Source organism: Anolis carolinensis, unplaced genomic scaffold (assembly GCF_035594765.1).
Source record: "Anolis carolinensis isolate JA03-04 unplaced genomic scaffold, rAnoCar3.1.pri scaffold_7, whole genome shotgun sequence".
NCBI classification, from domain to species: Eukaryota; Metazoa; Chordata; class Lepidosauria; order Squamata; family Dactyloidae; genus Anolis; species Anolis carolinensis.
The window spans coordinates 29,029,606-29,052,291 of NW_026943818.1; the positions used below are offsets into that span (position 1 = coordinate 29,029,606).

Sequence of the window (22,686 nt, forward strand, 5' to 3'; positions counted from 1 at the left end):
GAATGTATTTCCTGACCTTCGTGGTTATTTGAAATATCAAAAAAATGGGGGGAAAAGAATTTATTATTCTGATATTATATATTACATAAATAATATATTAATATAATATATATTATAATTAATATGATATCATTATATTATATTATTTTTATAATATATATCAATATATTACTATTATAACATATATTATATCAATATATTAATATAATATACATTATAATTAATATTGTATTATAGAATTTTTTTATTAATATAATATACAATAAGTAATATTATATCAATATAACATATCAATACTATATTAATATAATATATATAATAATTAATATAGATATTATATAATATTGTTTATTAATATAATATACAATAAGTAATATTATATCAATATATTACTATTATAACATATATCAATACTATATTATTATAATATATATTATAATTAATATTGTATTATATAATATTGTTTATTAATATACAATAAGCAATATTATATCAATATATTACTATTATAACATATATCGATACTATATTAATATAATATATATTATAATTAATATTGTATTATATAATATTGTTTATTAATATACAATAAGCAATATTATATCAATATATTACTATTATAACATATATCAATACTATATTAATATAATATATATTATAATTAATATTGTATTATATAATGTTGTTTATTAATATACAATAAGTAATATTATATCAATATATTACTATTATAACATATCAATACTATATTAATATAATATATATTATAATTAATATTGTATTATATAATATTGTTTATTAATATACAATAAGCAATATTATATCAATATATTACTATATATTATAATTAATATTGTATTATATAATGTTGTTTATTAATATAATATACAATACATAATATTATATCAATATATTACTATTATAACATATATCAATACTATATTAATATAATATATATTATAATTAATATTGTATTATATAATATTGTTTATTAATATAATATACAATAAGTAATATGATATCAATATATTACTATTATAACATATATATATTATAATATATATTATAATTAATATTGTATTATATAATGTTGTTTATTAATATTATATCAATATATTACTATTATAACATATCAATACTATATTAATATAATATATATTATAATTAATATTGTATTTTATAATATTGTTTATTAATATAATATACAATAAGTAATATTATATATTAGTCCTGGATTAGCATTGAATGGCCTTGCAGCTTCAAAGCCTGGCTGCTTCCTGCCTGGGGGGGATAATGTTGCCATTGGAGTCCTGGATTAGCATCGAATGGCCTTGCAGCTTCAAAGCCTGGCTGCTTCCTGCCTGGGGGGAATAATGTTGCCATTGGAGTCCTGGATTAGCATCGAATGGGCCTTGCAGCTTCAAAGCCTGGCTGCTTCCTGCCTGGGGGGAATAATGTTGCCATTGGAGTCCTGGATTAGCATCGAATGGGCCTTGCAGCTTCAAAGCCTGGCTGCTTCCTGCCTGGGGGGAATAATGTTGCCATTGGAGTCCTGGATTAGCATCGAATGGCCTTGCAGCTTCAAAGCCTGGCTGCTTCCTGCCTGGGGGGGAATAATGTTGCCATTGGAGTCCTGGATTAGCATCGAATGGGCCTTGCAGCTTCAAAGCCTGGCTGCTTCCTGCCTGGGGGGAATAATGTTGCCATTGGAGTCCTGGATTAGCATCGAATGGCCTTGCAGCTGGCTGATTCCTCCCTGGGGGAATCCTTTGTTGGGATGTGTTAGCCAGCTCTGATTGTTGCTTGTCTGGAATTATTCTGTTTTCAGAGTGTGGTTCTATATTTACTGCCCTGATTTTAGTGTTTTTTTAAAATATATATAAATACTGGGATCCAGATTGTGCTCGTGTTCATGGTTGACATTGTATGACTGTTGACATTTTAATAATAATAATAATAATAATAATAATAATAATAATAATAATAATAATAAGAGAACGCATGGATGGGAATCATGTGCCCCGAATTCCGACTCCGTTGCAAAGCGTCTATTGTTGAGAATACGCAGAATATCCCGTCGCCTGACTTTAATTTCCTTGCAGCTTTAATTGTCTTTAATTATTTGGGCTTCGCTATGAAAGTCATCATTGTGCTTTGGGTTATTTCATTTTTCAGATATCTTGCGACATATATATATATATATATATATATATATATATATATATATATATATAAAAATAATCTGTGCCTTGCCACGCATTGCTGTGGTGTAGTCCTAAGCGGGGCTTTCCTTTGTGGCATTCAAGGTACGATGCAGCCAGGCTTTGGAGCTGCAAGGCTATTCAATGGTATTCAAGTTGGTCCCCCAGGTAGGAAGCAGCCAGGCTTTGGAGCTGCAAGGTCACTCCTTGGAAAGTGATGAGTACAGTGGCCCAATTTGGTGCGATTTGGCCCATTGGTTTTGTTGTTAACTCAGTCCTAATTATACACATTACATATATATTTTATTACATATATATTACATATATATGTATATATATTTATATATTTATATATATTTATATATATTTATATATTTATTACATATATATTACATATATATGGTTTTGTTGTTAACTCAGTCCTAATTATACACATTACATATATATATATATATATATATATATATATATATATATATATATATATAGTGTGTGCAAATGTGAGTAGATCAATAGGTACTGCTCCCATTGTCATGATCCTTGGAGGTGTCTACAGACAACGGAGCTGGGCGAGCTCCTGCCGTTAGCCCCAGCTCCTGCCAGCCTTGCAGTTTGAAAACATGTCAATGGGAGTAGATCAATAGGTACTGCTCCTATTGGTGGGAAGGCTAACATTGGGGACCCATGCAGTCATGACCCTTATATTTATATATATATAGTGTGTGCAAATGTGAGTAGATCAATAGGTACTGCTCCCATTGTCATCATCCTTGGAGGTGTCTATGGACAACGGAGCTGAGTGAGCTCCTGCCGTGAGCCCCAGCTCCTGCCAGCCTCGCAGTTCGAAAACATGCAAATGCAAGTAGATCAATAGGTACTGCTCCTATTGGTGGTAAGGATAACATTGGTGCCCCATGCAGTCATGATCCTTGGAGGTGTCTACGGACAATGGAGCTGAGTGAGCTCCTGCCGTCAGCCCCAGCTCCTGCCAACCCTGCAGTTCGAAAACATGCAAATGCGAGTAGATCAATAGGTACTTCTCCTATTGGTGGGAAGGCTAACATTGGCGCCCCAAGCAGTCATGACCCTTGGAGGTGTCTACAGACAATGGAGCCAGGCGAGCACCTGCCGTGAGCCCCAGCTCTTGCCAACCCAGCAGTTCGAAAACATGCAAATGCGAGTAGATCAATAGGTACTTCTCCTATTGGTGGGAAGGCTAACATTGGCGCCCCAAGCAGTCATGACCCTTGGAGGTGTCTACAGACAATGGAGCCAGGCGAGCACCTGCCGTGAGCCCCAGCTCTTGCCAACCCAGCAGTTCGAAAACATGCAAATGCGAGTAGATCAATAGGTACTTCTCCTATTGGTGGGAAGGCTAACATTGGCGCCCCAAGCAGTCATGACCCTTGGAGGTGTCTACAGACAATGGAGCCAGGCGAGCACCTGCCGTGAGCCCCAGCTCTTGCCAACCCAGCAGTTCGAAAACATGCAAATGCGAGTAGATCAATAGGTACTTCTCCTATTGGTGGGAAGGCTAACATTGGCGCCCCAAGCAGTCATGACCCTTGGAGGTGTCTACAGACAATGGAGCCAGGCGAGCACCTGCCGTGAGCCCCAGCTCTTGCCAACCCAGCAGTTCGAAAGCATGCAAATGCGAGTAGATCAATAGGTACTGCTCCTAGAAAGAAAGAAAGAAAATGCCCAGACGCCTTGTTTTGCAAACAACAATCCAGACTTGTTTAATTGCATGATGTATCCTAAAAGAGTGTTAATAAAATAGACCTAGGTTTTTTTCCCCGCTTTTAGCCTTAGTTTAAAATATATATCTATATATAAATATAGGTATGTATGTCTGTATGAACATTTTTGTTTTATCGCTCCTCCAGCTCTTTGAGCAGCTCGTCGAAGTGGGAGATGTACCACTTGGCCTTCTCCTTGACCTGCTTCCGGACCACGTTGCCCCCGAAGCCGATGAAGCAGTCCTGCCCAAGGAAAAGACAGACGGACAGGTAAGGCAGTGGGCTCTCCTGTTTATTTGGCACCGATATATGTACCTGTGCTGGCCTCTCTCTCAGCCGATAACGATAATAATGCCCCAATCATTAACAGAGAGCGTGACTCATTAACCAGGAGGGTTGTTGACAATCGGGAAGGGGCCCCGGAGGTCATCTAGTCCCACCCGCTTGCCCCACGGAGACCTTACCCCGGGAGGGCAGGCCTCCATGTCGGTGGCCCCGTCCCCGATCATGACCACCTTCTTGAACTGGAACTGCTCCTTCAAGTAGCTGATGACCTGGCCCTTCCCGCCCGACTCCGCCGTGGGCTGCGTCTCATCGAACCCGGCGTATTCGCCTGCAAAGAGTCATGGGATAATAATAATAATAATAATAATAATAATAATAATAATAACTGGACAATTTGGACAGAAAAACAAGAAAACTCATGACCATTCATCATTCACTGCACCCTCGCAGTGATGTTGACCGGCTATATCTGCCTAGAAGATCAGGGGGCAGAGGACTCTTACAAGTAAAGCAAGCAAAGAAGAAGAAGAACATGCCCTGGCAGAATATGTCAAGCAAAATGAAGAACCTGCTTTGAGTGAAGTCAAAAATCAGAAACTCCTCAAAGCACAGCAGACAAAAAAACAGTACAAGAAAACCGCACGACAAACTAGAGCAGAATCAGTGCAAGAAAACCGCACTACAAACTAGAGCAGAATCAGTGCAAGAAAACCGCACTACAAACTAGAGCAGAATCAGTACAAGAAAACCGCACTACAAACTAGAGCAGAATCAGTACAAGAAAACCGCACTACAAACTAGAGCAGAATCAGTGCAAGAAAACCGCACTACAAACTAGAGCAGAATCAGTACAAGAAAACCGCACTACAAACTAGAGCAGAATCAGTACAAGAAAACCGCACTACAAACTAGAGCAGAACCAGTACAAGAAAACCGCACTACAAACTAGAGCAGAATCAGTGCAAGAAAACCGCACTACAAACTAGAGCAGAATCAGTACAAGAAAACCGCACTACAAACTAGAGCAGAACCAGTACAAGAAAACCGCACTATAAACTAGAGCAGAATCAGTACAAGAAAACTGCACTACAAACTAGAGCTGACAGCTGGCACAACAAAACATTGCATGGAAAGTTCCTTGACAAAATTGAAGGAAAAGCTGATAATAATAATAATAATAATAATAATAATAATAATAATAATAGCACAGCAGACAAAAAACCAGTACAAGAAAACCGCACTACAAACTAGAGCAGAATCAGTGCAAGAAAACTGCACTACAAACTAGAGCTGACAGCTGGCACAACAAAACATTGCATGGAAAGTTCCTTGACAAAATTGAAGGAAAAGCTGATAAGGAGAAGACCTGGCTCTGGCTCACGAATGGGACACTGAAGAAGGAGACAGAAGGCCTGATCCTTGCAGCCCAGGAGCAAGACATCAGGACAAAGGCAATTAAGGCCTAGATCGAAAAACCAGCTGATGACCCAAAATGCAGACTGTGCAAGGAAACCGACGAAACCATGGATCATATCCTCAGCTGCTGTAAGAAAATTGCACAGACAGACTACAAACAGAGGCACAACTGTGTGGCCCAAATGATCCATTGGAACTTATGCCTCAAGTACCACCTCCCTGCAGGGATCACAAACCTGCAAAAGTCTTGGAGAATGAGCACGCAAAGATACTGTGGGACTTCCGAATCCAGACTGACAAAGTTCTGGAACACAACACACCAGACATCACAGTTGTGGAAAAGAACAAGGTTTGGATCATGGATGTCGCCATCCCAGGTGACAGTCGCATTGATGAAAAACAACAGGAAAAACTCAGCCGCTCTCAGGACGTCAAGATTAAACTTCAAAAACTCTGGCAGAAACTAGTGCAGGTGGTCCCGGTGGTGATGGGCACACTGGGTGCCGTGCCAAAAGATCTCAGCCGGCATTTGGAAACAATAGACATTGACAAAATTACGATCTGCCAACTGCAAAAGGCCACCCTACTGGGATCTCAATCCGAAAATACATCACACAGTCCTAGACACTTGGGAAGTGTTCGACTTGTGATTTTGTGATATGAAATCCAGCATATTATCTTGTTTGCTGTGTCATAATAAAATAATAATAATAATAATAATAATAATAATAATAATAATAATAATAATAATAATGGACTGGATGGCCTTTGCAGGAGGCTGAGGATCGGGTTTTTTGGCTTGGGTCCATTGAGTCCTTCCTTCGGTTAAGGTTTAACTCAGGAGTCGGCCGGTTTCGCAGAAAGGAACCGCTTATCAGGGTCATTGCGTCGCTCGGAAAAAGCGAGCCAGTCCACCAAGGTGAAGGGAAGGACTTTGTCCCGCTGTGGTTGACCTCAGCAAAACAGCTCCGGGTCCAAAGGATAAATACAAACCCCCTTTCAGCCAGGCAGGACAATAGGGTTACTATATTATTATTATAATTATATTATTATTATTATTATTATTATTATTATCATCATCAGACCCATAGAGTTGGGTTTCTATGACCGGATGGAGATTCAACCCTATTATTATTATTATTATTATTACTAATTATTATCAGACCCATAGAGTTGAGTTTCTATGACCAGACAGAGACTTGACCCTATTATTATTATTACTATTATTATCAGACCATAGAGTTGGGGGTCTCTATGACCGGACCGAGACTCGACACTATCATTACTATTAATATTATTATTATACCCATAGAGTTGGGTCTCTATGACCGGATGTAGACTCGACCCTATTATTACTATTATTATTAATATTAGAACCATAGAGTTGGGTCTCTATGACCGGAAGGAGACTCGACCCTATTATTACTATTATTATTAATATTAGAACCATAGAGTTGGGTCTCTATGACCGGATGGAAACTTGACCCTATTATTACTATTATTATTATTATTATTATTATTATTATTATTATTAGACCCACAAAGTTGGGTCTCTATGGCCGGACGGAGACTCGACCCTATTATTACTATTATTATTATTAATATTAATATTAGAACCATATTGGGTCTCTATGACCGGACCGAGTCTCGACCCTATTATTACTATTATTATTATTATTAGACCCATAGAGCTGGGTCTCTATGACTGGACCGAGACTTGACCCTATTATTATTATTACTATTATTATCAGACCGGATGGAGACTCGACCCTATTATTACTATTATTATTACTATTATTATCAGACCATAGAGTTGGGTCTCTATGATCGGACGGAGTCTCGACCCTATAATTACTATTATTATTATTATTATTATTATTATTATTATTATTATTATTAGACCCATAGAGTTGGGTTTCTATAACCAGACGGAGTCTCGACCCTATTATTACTATTATTATTACTATTATTATCAGACCCTAGAGTTGGGTCTCTATGACCAGACGGAGACTTGACCCTATTATTACTATTATTATTATTATTAGACCCACAGAGTTGGGTCTCTATGACCGGATGGAGACTCGACCCTATTATTATTATTACTATTATTATTATTATCAGACCATAGAGTTGGGTCTCTATGACCGGACGGAGACTCGACCCTATTATTACTATTATTATTATTATTATTATTATTATTATTATTATTAGACCCATAGAGTTGGGTCTCTATGACCGGACCGAGACTCAACCCTATTATTATTGTTGTTGTTATTGTTGTTATTATTATTATTATTATTATACCCATAGAGTTGGGTCTCTATGACCGGACTGAGACTCGACCCTATTATTACTATTATTATTATTATTATTATTAGACCCATAGAGTTGGGTCTCTATGACCGGACCGAGACTCAACCCTATTATTATTGTTGTTGTTATTGTTATTATTGTTGTTGTTGTTGTTATTATTATTATTATTATAATACCCATAGAGTTGGGTCTCTATGACCGGACCGAGACTCGACCCTATTATTATTATTACTATGAAGACTCGACCCTATCATTACTGTTATTATTATTATTATACCCATAGAGTTGGGTCTCTATGACCGGACCGAGACTCGGCCCTATTATTATTATTACTATGAAGACTCGACCCTATCATTACTGTTATTATTATTATAATACCCATAGAGTTGGGTCTCTATGACCAGACCGAGACTCGGCCCTATTATTATTATTACTATGAAGACTCGACCCTATCATTACTGTTATTATTATTATTATACCCATAGAGTTGGGTCTCTATGACCGGACCGAGACTCGGCCCTATTATTACTATTATTATTATTATTAATATTAATATTAGAACCATAGAGTTGGGTCTCTATGACTGGAAGGAGACTCAATCCTATTATTATTATTATTATTATTAGACACATAGAGTTGGGTCTCTATGACCGGACCGAGACTCGACCCTATTATTACCATTATTATTATTATTATTATTATTATACCCATAGAGTTGGGTCTCTATGACTAGACGGAGACTCAATCCTATTATTATTATTATTATTAGACACATAGAGTTGGGTCTCTATGACCGGACCGAGACTCGACCCTATTATTATTATTACTATGAAGACTCGACCCTATCATTACTATTATTATTATTATTATTATTATACCCATAGAGTTGGGTCTCTATGACTGGACGGAGACTCAATCCTATTATTATTATTATTATTATTATTATTAGACACATAGAGTTGGGTCTCTATGACCGGACCGAGACTCGGCCCTATTATTACTATTATTATTATTATTAATATTAATATTAGAACCATAGAGTTGGGTCTCTATGACTGGAAGGAGACTCAATCCTATTATTATTATTATTATTATTAGACACATAGAGTTGGGTCTCTATGACCGGACCGAGACTCGACCCTATTATTACCATTATTATTATTATTATTATTATTATTATTATTATACCCATAGAGTTGGGTCTCTATGACTAGACGGGGACTCAATCCTATTATTATTATTATTATTAGACACATAGAGTTGGGTCTCTATGACCGGATGGAGACTCGACCCTATTATTATTATTACTGTGAAGACTCGACCCTATCATTACTATTATTATTATTATTATACCCATAGAGTTGGGTCTCTATGACTGGACGGAGACTCAATCCTATTATTATTATTATTATTAGACACATAGAGTTGGGTCTCTATGACCGGACCGAGACTCGGCCCTATTATTACTATTATTATTATTAATATTAATATTATATCCATAGAGTTGGGTCTCTATGGCCGGACGGAGACTCGACCCTATTATTATTATTACTATGAAGACTCGACCCTATCATTACTATTATTATTATTATTATACCCATAGAGTTGGGTCTCTATGACCGGACCGAGACTCGGCCCTATTATTACTATTATTATTATTAATATTAATATTAGAACCATAGAGTTGGGTCTCTATGACCGGACCGAGACTCGGCCCTATTATTACTATTATTATTATTAATATTAATATTAGAACCATAGAGTTGGGTCTCTATGACCGGACCGAGACTCGGCCCTATTATTACTATTATTATTATTAATATTATACCCATAGAGTTGGGTCTCTATGACCGGACCGAGACTCGACCCTATTATTATTATTACTATTATTATCAGACCATAGAGTTGGGTCTCTATGACTGGACGGAGACCTGACCCTCGGTCTCCCAGACCCTTGAATAGTCCTTATGGGAGGCGATGTGGCTCCGGCGCTTACCGTTGAAGTAGAACTTGAGCCGGTTGGCGAAGACGTTGGCGGCGGGGATGCCGAGCTGGGAGGCCACGTGTTCCACGATGCTCTGGAACCCGCCCGAGACCAGGAAGACCTGGACGCCCCGCTGCTGCAGCCGGTTGACCAGCTCCCTGCAAGAAAAGATGTTGTTGTATTGTTTCGATTTCTTTACCCTCACAGGGGCATAGTCATTCCGTTGTCTCGATTTCCTTTCCCTCACAGGGGCATAGTCTTTGCGAGTCGGGGGTCCCATACATCTCCTAGCTTTGTTTAGCATAGGGAAGGGTCAACACCCCCCCCCCCGAAAGGCAGGTGAAGTCGTCTCACCTGATCCCCGGGGTCAGTTGTGGTGGATGCTCCGAGATGAGCTTCTGGACCTGCTCGTAAGACGGGCGGATGAGCCCCAAGCGGGCCGTGAGCGCCGCCTTGAAGGTGACCGAGCCTCCCATCGCACGGCGAGTCCTGCATCACAACGTGGGGGGTGAAAGAAAACATGTTCAGGAGGAGGAAGAAGAAGAGACGGAGGAAGGAGAAGAGACTGAGGAAGAAGAGACGGAGTAAGAAGAGACGGAGTAAGAAGAGGAGGAAGAGGAGACGGAGGAAGAAGAAGAGACAGGAATTAGAAGAGACAGAGGAAAAAGAGATGGAGGAGGAAGAAGAGACAGAGGAGGAAGAAGAGACAGAGGAAGAAAAAGAGACAGAGGAGGAAGAGACGAAGAAGAGACGGAGTAAGAAGAGGAGGAAGAGGAGACGGAGGAAGAAGAGGAGACAGGAATTAGTAGAGACAGAGGAAGAAGAAGAAGAGACGGAAGAAGAGACAGTGGAGGAAGAGACGAAAAAGAAGAGATGGAGAACGTAAAGGAGACGAAGGGGGAAGAAGAGACAGGAATTAGAAGAGACAGAGGAAGAAGAGACTGAGGAAGGAGAAGAGACGGAGGAAGAAAAAGAGACAGAGGAGGAAGAGGAGACGGAGGAAGAAGAAGAGATGGAGGACATAGAAGAGACGGAGCGGGAAGAAGAGAGACAGGAATTAGAAGAGACAAAAGAAGAAGAAGAGACAGAAGGGGAAGAAGAGACGGTGGAGGAAGACGACGAGACGGAGGACGTAGGAGAGATGGAGAAAGAAGATGAGATGGAGGAGGAAGAAGAGGAGACAGAGGAAGGAGAAGAGACAGAGGAGGAAGAAGAGATGGAGAAGGAGAGATGGAGGAAGAAGGAGAGACTGAGGAAGCAGAAGAGATGGAGGAAGGAGAGACGGAGGAAGAAGAGACAGAGGAGGAAGAAGAGACGGAGGAAGAAGAGACGGAGGAGGAAGGAGAGACGGGGGAAGCAGAAGAGACGGAGGAGGAAGAGATGGAGGAAGGAGGATGGAGGAAGGAGAAGAGACGGAGGAGGAAGAAGAGACAGAGGAAGGAGAGACGGAGGAGGAAGAAGAGACAGAGGAGGAAGAAGAGACGAAGGAAGCAGAAGAGACGGAGGAGGAAGAGATGGAGGAAGAAGAGACAGAGGAGGAAGAGATGGAGGAAGGAGAAGAGACGGAGGAAGAAGATGAGATGGAGGACGAAGAGGAGACAGAGGATGATGAGGAGACAGAGGAAGGAGACGAGACAGAGGAGGAGGAAGAGACGGAGGAAGAAGAGATGGAGGAGGAAGAAAAGACGGAGGAAGATGAGACAAAGGACGAGGAGATGAAGGAAGACGAGGAGACTGAGGAAATGAAGAGACGGAGGAAGAAGAGATGGAGGAGGAACGAGAGGTGGAGGAGGGAGAGATGGAGGAAGCAGAAGAGACGGACGAGGAAGGAGATGGAGGATGACGAGGAGATGAAGGAAGACGAGGAGACGGAGGAGGAAGGAGAGACGGAGGAGGAAGGAGAGACGGGGGAAGCAGACGAGACGGAGGAGGAAGAGATGGAGGAAGGAGGAGAGATGGAGGAAGAAGATGAGACGGAGGACGAAGAGGAGACAGAGGATGATGAGGAGACAGAGGAAGGAGAAGAGACAGAGGAAGAAGAGATGGAGGAGGAAGAAGAGACGGAGGAAGCAGAAGAGACTGAGGAGGAAGAGATGGAGGAAGAAGAGAGAGGAGGAAGAGATGGAGGAAGAAGATGAGACGGAGGACGAAGAGGAGACAGAGGATGATGAGGAGACAGAGGAAGGAGAAGAGACGGAGGAAGAAGAGATGGAGGAGGAAGAAGAGACGGAGGAAGCAGAAGAGACTGAGGAGGAAGAGATGGAGGAAGGAGGAGAGACGGAGGAAGAAGATGAGATGGAGGACGAAGAGGAGACAGAGGAAGGAGAAGAGACAGAGGAGGAAGAAAAGACGAAGGAAGCAGAAGAGACGGAGGATGAAGAAAAGACGGAGGAAGATGAGGAGACGGAGGATGACGAGGAGACGGAGGAAGACGAGGAGACGGAGGAAGAAGATGAGATGGAGGACGAAGAGGAGACAGAGGAAGGAGAAGAGACAGAGGAGGAAGATGAGATGGAGGACGAAGAGGAGACAGAGGATGATGAGGAGACAGAGGAAGCAGAAGAGACTGAGGAGGAAGAGATGGAGGAAGGAGGAGAGACGGAGGAAGACGAGGAGACGGAGGAAATGAAGAGACGGAGGAAGACGAGGAGACGGAGGAAGACGAGGAGACGGAGGAAGACGAGGAGACGGAGGAAGACGAGGAGACGGAAGGAGGAGGAAGGAGCGAGGTATGGGGGGGGGGGGGGCGTACATTTCGGCCACGGCGTCTCCGACCCCGCAGAACTTGGCCAGCTCGTCGATGCCTTCCTCCCGGATGACGGTGCTGTCCACGTCGAAGCAGACGGCGTCGGCGGCCAGGAAGGTCTCCTTGAGCTCCGCCAGCGAGGCCATGCTCCTCTGGGGCGCCTTCCTGGGGGGGCAGAGCAAGACCACGCCGGGGTTGTTGTGGTGGCTGTCCTGCTGCTGCTGCTTCCAGGTCTGGGCCATCGTGGGGGCCGGGCCGGACAGGGCGGGAAGGGAGCCTCGGCCGGCGGGGAGCTCCCTTTGAGCCCGGGGCCGGGGTGGGGGGGGCGGGGCGGGGGCGGTGCCGCGGCCCATTTGTTGGCATTGGCCCGTTGTGGGCTCTGGCCTTGGGCACCCAGTCAAGGCGCCCCTGACGTCAAGAGCCTTGGCACCCGGCCCGGGATCCGGCACCGAGAAGAACGGGCTCCAGACTGGAATACGCTCCTGGCCTGGAAACATTATTTCCCGACTTTGGAAGTCATGCCCACACTCCAAAAAACTTATTATTATTAAAACATTATTATTATTATTATTAAAACTTATTATTATTATTAAAACTTATTATTATTATTAAAACTTATTATTATTAAAACATTATTATTATTATTAAAACTTCTTATTATTATTATTATTATTAAAACTTCTTCTTATTATTATTATTATTAAAACTTATTATTATTATTAAAACTTATTATTATTATTATTATTAAAACTTATTATTATTATTATTAAAACATTATTATTATTAAAACTTATTATTATTATTATTATTATTAAAACTTATTATTATTATTTTTAAAACTTATTATTATTATTATTATTAAAACTTATTATTATTATTATTAAAACTTATTATTATTATTATTAAAACTTATTATTATTATTAAAACATTATTATTATTATTAAAACTTATTATTATTATTATTATTAAAACATTATTATTATTATTAAAACTTATTATTATTATTATTAAAACTTATTATTATTATTATTATTATTATTAAAACTTATTATTATTATTATTAAACTTATTATTATTATTAAAACTTATTATTATTATTAAAACTTATTATTATTATTGTTTCATAGTATTATTATATTTATTACTAGCTGTGCCCGGCCACGCGTTGCTGTGGCGTTGTCTGGTGGTGTCTGTATTTTATAGGCCTGAGGCCTAACTCTGCCTGTCCCCTGGGCTGAGTGGGTTGCTAGGAGACCAAGTGGGCAGAGCTTAGCCTTCTAACTGGCAGCAATTGGATAAAAGCAATTATTCCTCTCTCTCTCTAATTAGGACTTTATTTTTCTTTTCTTTTTGTTGTATCAACCTAGAGGCGTGGATGAGGGGTTGTGCTGTCAATTTTCGAGGTTGTGGGGTGTTTAGTTTTGTTGTTTTGTCCGGTGCCGTACTGTATTATTATTATTATTATTATTATATATTAGTGTTTCACGGTATTATTATTAGTGTTTCATCGTATTATTATCAGTGTTTCATAGTATTATTATATTTATTATTATTATGTGGTATTACTAGTTTTTCATAGTATTATATTTATTATTATATATTATATATTGTTAGGGTTTCATAGAACTGTATTATTATTATATACAGTAGAGTCTCACTTATCCAACACTCGCTTATCCAACGTTCTGGATTATCCAACGCATTTTTGTAGTCAATGTTTTCAATAAATCGTGATATTTTGGTGCTAAATTCGTAAATACAGTAATTACAACATAACATGACTGCGCATTGAACTACTTTTTCTGTCAAATTTGTTGTAAAACATGATGTTTTGGTGCTTCATTTGTAAAATCATAACCTAATTTGATGTGTAATAGGCTTTTCCTTAATGCCTCCTTATTATCCAACATATTCGCTTATCCAACGTTCTGCCAGCCCGTTTATGTTGGATAAGCGAGACTCTACTGTATTATATTTATTATTATTATATTATACTAGCTTTGCCCGGCCACGCGTTGCTGTGGCTTATGGGAATCCTTTGTTGGCCAGGTGGAATAGCAGTGAATAGCCTTGCAGTCTCAAAGCCTGGCCGTTTTCTGGAGTAGCTGCAGCTTTTTGTTGCATGAACGTAGAGGCATGGATGAGGGATTGTGCTGCCAAGTTTAGTGTTTCTGGGATGTGTAGTTTTGTTGTTTTGTCCTAGGCCGAAATTTCATTACCCGTTTATATATATAGATATTATTAGGGTTTCATAGAACTGTATTATTATTGTTATATATTAGTGCTTCATGGTATTATTATTATATATTATTATTAGTGTTTCATAGTATTATTATCTTTATTATTATTACATATTATTAGTGTTTCACAATATTATCTTTATTATTATATATTATTAGTGTTTCATATTTTAATTATTATTTTTATTATACTTTATTAGTGCTTCATAGTATTATTATTATATTTATTATTATTATAATATTATTATAATATTAATGATATAATATTAATATAATAGTATGATATTATAATACTATAATGTCCCTCCTGGGGTGCTAATGGGATCCCTTCTGCCTCCTCCGGACGCTGTTTGCTCAGGCGAGACGAGAGGGGAGGAATTAGGGGTCTTTGCCCCTCGGAACAACATATGTCTAGGCCTTTCCTCATCCAGGAAGGTTAGGAAAGCCCGGGAAAGGGCGGTGACCTGCGTCACGGGTCCCCAAAGCCATGACACAATGTCCCCGTCTCCTCCCCACCCACCCACATTGCAAGAGGGGCGTTGTGTATCCCGAAGGGCATTCCCACCGAAACGTAAGAGCCGTTGAGCAACATCTGAGAGGCATTGCATGGTCGGGATGACGTCAAGTCGGACCGGACCTCCCTGACTCCATCCAGATCTATAATTATTATCATCTCCTGATAATTATTATCATAATGATCAGGAAATAAAGGCTTCCTCCCCCCCCTCCCACCTGAAGCAGCACTCTCGCTTGAGGACACCCAACGGAACGGAAGGGCAGCTTCCCATCCCTCCAGATGGTTCTTCTGACCTGGTTCCGTGGTGATGGTTTGGTTGTCAGGGGTGCTTCGAATGCGATTTCCCTGTTTCGTGGCAGAATGGGGTTGGACTGGATGGCCCATGAGGTCTCTTCCAACTCTAGGGTTCTAGGATTCCATTATTCTAGGATTCTAAGAAGGGGCCTTGGGGTCCCTTCCAATTCCAAGAGTCTATGGTAGATAGATGTATGGGTGGATGGATGGATGGATACGTGGATAGATATGTGGATGAGTAGATGGATATGTTGATTGATGGATGGATTGATGGATGGATAGATAGGATAGATAGAGACATGGATGGATGGATGGATGGATGGATGGATGGATAGATAGGATAGATAGAGACATGGATGGATGGATGGATGGATGGATGGATGGATGGATGGATAGATAGGATAGATAGAGACATGGATGGATGGATGGATGGATGGATGGATGGATGGATAGGATAGATAGAGACATGGATGGATGGATGGATGGATGGATGGATAGATAGGATAGATAGAGACATGGATGGATGGATGGATGGATAGATAAGATAGATGATACATGGATGGATGGATGAATGGATGGATACATGGATGGATGGATACTTGGATAGATACGTGGATGAGTAGATGGATATGTTGATGGATTAATGGATGGATGGATAGATAGATAGATAGATAGATAGATAGATAGATAGATAGGATAGATAGAGACGTGGATGGATGGATGGATAGATAAGATAGATGATACGTGGATGGATGGATGGGTGGGTGGATGGATACGTGGATAGATACGTGGATGAGTAGATGGATATGTTGATGGATGGATGGATGGATAGATAGATAGGATAGATGGATACGTGCATGAATTGATAGATAAGACAGATGATACGTGGATGGATGGACGGATACATGGATAGATACGTGGATGAGTAGATGGATATGTTGATGGATGGATGGATAGATAGATAGATAGATAGATAGATAGATAGATAGATAGATAGATAGGATAGGATAGATAGATAGGATAGATGGATACGTGGATGGATGGATGGATGGATGGACTACATGATAGATAGATAATTAGATAGATTTATTCCATGAGTGATAGAGAGATTCATTCCCTGATAGATAGATAGATAGATAGATAGATAGATAGATAGATAGATAGATGATATGTGGATGGATGGATGGATAAATAGGATGGATATGTGGATGGATGGATGGTTGGATGGATAGATAGATAGGATAGATGGATACATGGATGGATGGATGGATAGGTGGATAGAGGGATACGTGGATGGATGGATGGACTCCATGATAGATAGATAATTAGATAAATTTATTCCATGACTGATAGAGAGCTTCATTCCCTGATAGATAGATAGATAGATAGATAGATAGATAGATAGATAGATAGATGGATGATACGTGGATGGATGAATGGATGGATAAATAGGATAAATGGATACGTGGATGGATGGATAGATGGGATAGATGGATACGTGGATGGATGGATATGTGGATGGATGGATAGATAGATGGACAGATGGATACGTGGATGGATGGCTGGACTCCATGATAGATAGATAATTAGAAAGATTTATTCCATGAGTGACAGAGAGATTCATTCCCTGATAGGTGGATAGATAGATTAATTCCATGATAGATAGATAGATCATTAGATAGATTAATTCCATGATAGATAGATAGATCATTAGATAGATTAATTCCATGATTGATTGAGTGATTGATTCGTTCCCTGATTGATTGATTCCATGATAAATAGATAATTAGATTCATTCCATGACTGATAGATAGATAATTAGATAGATTCATTCCATGATTGATTGAGAGATTCGTTCCATAATCGGTAGCTAGATATTGATCTATACACAGACACGAGGGTTGGACTGGATGTCCTCTGGGAGCCCCTTCCAAGGCTAGGTTCCCTGTGTCCTTTCTCGGCCCTTCCCTTCCCTTTGCCCTCTTTGAACCGTGGGGATGTTGACCCCGCGGCTGCTGTTGCCTTTGCCAGGTCTCTCGAACCCGGCAAGCAGGCAATCAGCGCTGGAGTTGCATCATGCGCCCTGGGAGATTTATGTAACCCGCCGGTGCTGAGCATGCAATTTTCCCCTTTCCCTCTTCTCTACCCTTTGAAGCCCAGGAAGGACAGCCCTGAAGCCCTAATAATAATAATAATAATAATATGGAAAGTCAAAATTCAGAAACTCCTCAAAGCACAGCAGACAAAAAACCAGTACAAAAAAACCGCACTACAAACTAGAGCTGACAAAAAAAAAAACCAGTACAAGAAACCCGCACTACAAACTAGAGCTGACCAAAAAAAACCAGTACAAGAAAACCGCACTACAAACTAGAGCTGACAAAAAAAAAACCAGTACAAGAAAACCGCACTACAAACTAGAGCTGACCAAAAAAAAACCCAGTACAAGAAAACCGCACTACAAACTAGAGCTGACAAAAAAAAAACCAGTACAAGAAAACCGCACTACAAACTAGAGCTGACCAAAAAACACCAGTACAAGAAAACCGCACTACAAACTAGAGCTGACAAAAAAAAAAACAGTACAAAAAAACCGCACTACAAACTAGAGCTGACAAAAAAAAACCAGTACAAGAAAACCGCACTACAAACTAGAGCTGACAAAAAAAAAAACCAGTACAAGAAAACCGCACTACAAACTAGAGCTGACCAAAAAAAAACCAGTACAAGAAAACCGCACTACAAACTAGAGCTGACCAAAAAAAAACCAGTACAAGAAAACCGCACTACAAACTAGAGCTGACCAAAAAAACCCAGTACAAGAAAACCGCACTACAAACTAGAGCTGACCAAAAAAACCATTCAAGAAAACCGCACTACAAACTAGAGCTGACCAAAAAACCAGTACAAGAAACCCGCACTACAAACTAGAGCTGACCAAAAAAAACATTCAAGAAAACCGCACTACAAACTAGAGCTGACAAAAAAAAAATCAGTACAAGAAAACCGCACTACAAACTAGAGCTGACCAAAAAAAAAACCAGTACAAGAAAACCGCACTACAAACTAGAGCTGACCAAAAAAAAACCAATACAAGAAAACCGCACTACAAACTAGAGCTGACAAAAACGTACAAGAAAACCGCACTACAAACTAGAGCTGACCAAAAAAACCAGTACAAGAAAACCGCACTACAAACTAGAGCTGACCAAAAAAAACCAGTACAAGAAAACCGCACTACAAACTAGAGCTGACCAAAAAAAAAACCAGTACAAGAAAACCGCACTACAAACTAGAGCTGACAAAAACGTACAAGAAAACCGCACTACAAACTAGAGCTGACCAAAAAAACCAGTACAAGAAAACCGCACTACAAACTAGAGCTGACAAAAAAACCCAGTACAAGACTACAAACAGAGGCACAACTATGTGGCCCAAAGGATTCATTGACAAAATCACGATCTGCCAACTGCAAAAGGCCACCCGACTGGGATTTCAATCTGAAAATACATCACACAGTCCTAGACACTTGGCAAATGTTCGACTTGTGGTTTTGTGATACGAAATCCAGCATGTCTATCTTGTTTGCTATGTCATAATAATAATAATAATAATAATAATAATAATAATAATAATAATAATAATACATCACACAGTCCTAGACACTTGGGAAGTGTTCGACTTGTGATTTTGTGATACGAAATCCAGCAGATCTGTCTTGTTTGCTGCGTCATAATAAAATAATAATAATACAATAATATAGAAATAATAATAATAATAATATGAAAATAATAATTATATGGAAATAATAATAATATGTAAATAATAATAATATGGAAATGATAACAATAATATGTAAATAATAATAATGAAATAATAATAATATTAAAATAATAATAATAGCATGTAAATAATAATAATAATAATAATAATAATAAGGAAATACTAATACTAATAATAATACTAATAATAATAATGCTGTAATATAATAAAATAATATCATGGGCATCATCAACCATTCATTTCAATGTCGCTTTGGCTGTCCTTTAGGAGAGGAGAGTGGGATATCCAAATAATAACAATAATAATAGCATGTAAATAATAATAATAATAATAATAATAATAATAATAAGGAAATAATAATAATAATAATAATAATAATAATAATAATAATAATAATAATAATAATGCTGTAATATAATAAAACAATATCATGGGCATCATCAACCATTCATTTCAATGTCACTTTGGCTGTCCTTTAGGAGAGGAGAGTGGGATATCCAAATAATAATAATAATAATAATATAATGTAATATAATATTATCGTTGGAATCATTGTCACAGATATTATACTACAGTGTGATGATGATTGGCATCACCACAGATATTATATTACTACAGTATTATTATTAGTATTATTATTTATATTATATCCCGGCCTTTGGGAGTTTAGGGAGTTGGCTTCCCTCCTGACTCACCCTTCCAGAACAGGTTTGGGAAGGAAGGAAGGAAGGAAGGAAAACTCTGGAAGAGGGTTGCGTCATCCTCACCTGTCCCATCCTCACCTGTCCCGTCTACCTAGCTACGTATCCACCTTTCACTGCACGTATTTGCTAGCGATTTATCCACCTGTCATTCCATCACTGCACATAGATTCTATCCATCCATCCATCCATCCTATCTATCTATCCACTTATCATTCCACAGACATGTTTTGTTTCTATCCATTCATCCACATATCAGTCATCTACCATCCATCCACGTATCCATCCATCCATCCACCAACCAACCAACCAACCTCTATATCCATCCATCGATCAATCAATCAATCAATCTACCAATCTATCCATCCATCAATCAATCAACCAGTCTTTCCATTCATCCATCTATCCACGTATCCATCCATTTATCCATCCATTAATCAACCAACCAACCAATTTATATATCCATCCATCTATCCATCCATCAATCAATCAATCACTCTACCAGTCCATCCATCCACATATCCATCAATCAATCAACCAGTCTTTCCATTCATCCATCTATCCATGTATCCATCCATCCATCAATCAATCTACCAATCTTTATATCCATCCATCCATCCATCCATCCATCAATCTACCAATCTTTATATCCATCCATCCATCCATCAATCTACCAATCTTTATATCCATCCATCCATCAATCAATCAATCAATCAATCAATCTACCAACCAACCAACCAATCTATATATCCATCCATCTGTCAATCAATCAATCTACCAACCAACCAATCTATATATCCATCCATCCATCCATCCATCCATCCATCTATCCATCCATCCATCAATCTACCAATCTATATATCCATCCATCAATCAATCTACCAATCTATATATCCATCCATCCATCAATCTACCAATCTATATATCCATCCATCCATCAATCTACCAATCTATATATCCATCCATCAATCAATCTACCAATCTATCCATCCATCCATCAATCAATCAATCTACCAATCTATATATCCATCAATCAATCAATCTACCAATCTATATATCCATCCATCAATCAATCAATCAATCAACCAATCTATATATCCATCCATCCATCAATCAATCTACCAATCTATCCATCCATCCATCAATCAATCCACCAATCTATCCATCCATCCATCTATCAATCTACCAATCTACCAATCTATCCATCCATCTATCTATCCCATCAGGGAATACCACGGGGGATGCTGGGAGTTGTAGTCCACCCTGATACACATCCTCTTGCTGCCAAGCACTGAATAGCCTTGCGGCTCCGAAGCCTGGCTGCTTCCTGCCTGGGGTGGGAGTGGTAGTACTCACAGGGGCGGGGCCTTCCGGAGGCGGAGCGGGAGGAGGAGGGCGGCGAGCCCCCTCCGCGACAGGGCCGGGCCGGGCAGCGCCAGGGTCGGGTCCCGGGCTCCGTTGCGATCAGCTGGGCGAAGGGCCTGCCACCGCTCTGCCGCCCGGACACAGCTCCCGCCCGGGGACACAAGCAGGGGGAAGGGGCGGGGCGGAACACACACCACGCCCCTCGGCGCTGATTGGCCGCCCTGGCCCCGGCTCAGCGGACAAGTGGGCGGGGCCACATGGAGCTTCGGCTACAGTTGGGGAACGGGGCGGGGTAGAACCAAACCACGCCTTCTCAAAGCTGATTGGACGTCCTCCCTCCAGCTCAGCGAGTTGAGCTTTGGCTAGAGTTGGAAAGGGGGCGTGGTAGAACCCAAACCACGCCTTCTCAAAGCTGATTGGACGTCCTCCCTCCAGCTCAGCGAGTTGAGCTTTGGTAATGGCTAGAGTTGGAAGGGGGCGTGGCATAACCCAAACCACACCCCCTAAAAGCTGATTGGACGTCCTCCCTCCAGCTCAGCGAGTTGAGCTTTGGTAATGGCTAGAGTTGGAAGGGGGCGTGGCAGAACCCAAACCACACCCCCTAAAAGCTGATTGGACGTCCTCCCTCCAGCTCAGCGAGTTGAGCTTTGGCTAGAGTTGGGAAAGGGGGCGTGGCAGAACCCAAACCACACCCCCTCAGCGCTGACTGGCCGCCCCAGCCCCGGCCCATCGAGTTGAGCTTTGCCTAGTTGGGAAAGGGGGCGGGGCTGATGCCCAAACCACGCCCCCTCAGTGCTGATTGGCCACCCTGGCCCCGGCTCAGCGAGGAGTGGGCGGGGCCACCTTGAGCTCTGGGAAAGCAGGGAGCCCCAAAGGCCATCCAGCCTTACCCCAAATACCCATTATTATTACTACTAGCCCTGGCTCATAGATCTTACTTTCCAAGTTCCTATGGTGCAGGGGTCCCCAAGGTCATTTACCTTTAATTGCAGAACCTTCTCTTTAGCCCATTTATATAGGGGCTCTCACATACCAGAGGGTAATTGCAGAACCTTCTCTTTAGCCCGTTTATATAGGGGACTCTCACATACCAGTGGGTAA

General features: G+C 40.2%; 1 protein-coding gene across 1 annotated transcript; it reads right to left on the reverse strand.

The window, feature by feature from the left end:
• Positions 1-3,911: 3,911 nt before the first annotated feature.
• psph (phosphoserine phosphatase) lies at positions 3,912-21,733 on the reverse strand. The gene is made up of 6 exons (XM_062960511.1): positions 21,577-21,733; positions 12,691-12,849; positions 10,293-10,427; positions 9,951-10,096; positions 4,405-4,553; positions 3,912-4,183 (listed from the first exon to the last, which is right to left on the reverse strand). Exons 2-6 carry the CDS (start codon positions 12,828-12,830, stop codon positions 4,073-4,075), a joined length of 681 nt encoding a protein of 226 aa, XP_062816581.1. The 5' UTR covers positions 12,831-12,849; positions 21,577-21,733; the 3' UTR covers positions 3,912-4,072.
• Between the last annotated feature and the right edge of the window lie 953 nt (positions 21,734-22,686).

Coding starts and splice junctions, on each gene's coding strand:
- psph (XM_062960511.1), bottom strand. CDS start 12,830: ATGGCCTCGCTGGCGGAGCTCAAGGAGACCTTCCTGGCCGCCGACGCC. Junction 10,428..12,690: donor GGAGACGCCGTGGCCGAAAT/GTACGCCCCCCC, acceptor GTTGTGATGCAG/GACTCGCCGTGCGATGGGAG. Junction 10,097..10,292: donor CAACTGACCCCGGGGATCAG/GTGAGACGACTT, acceptor CTTTTCTTGCAG/GGAGCTGGTCAACCGGCTGC.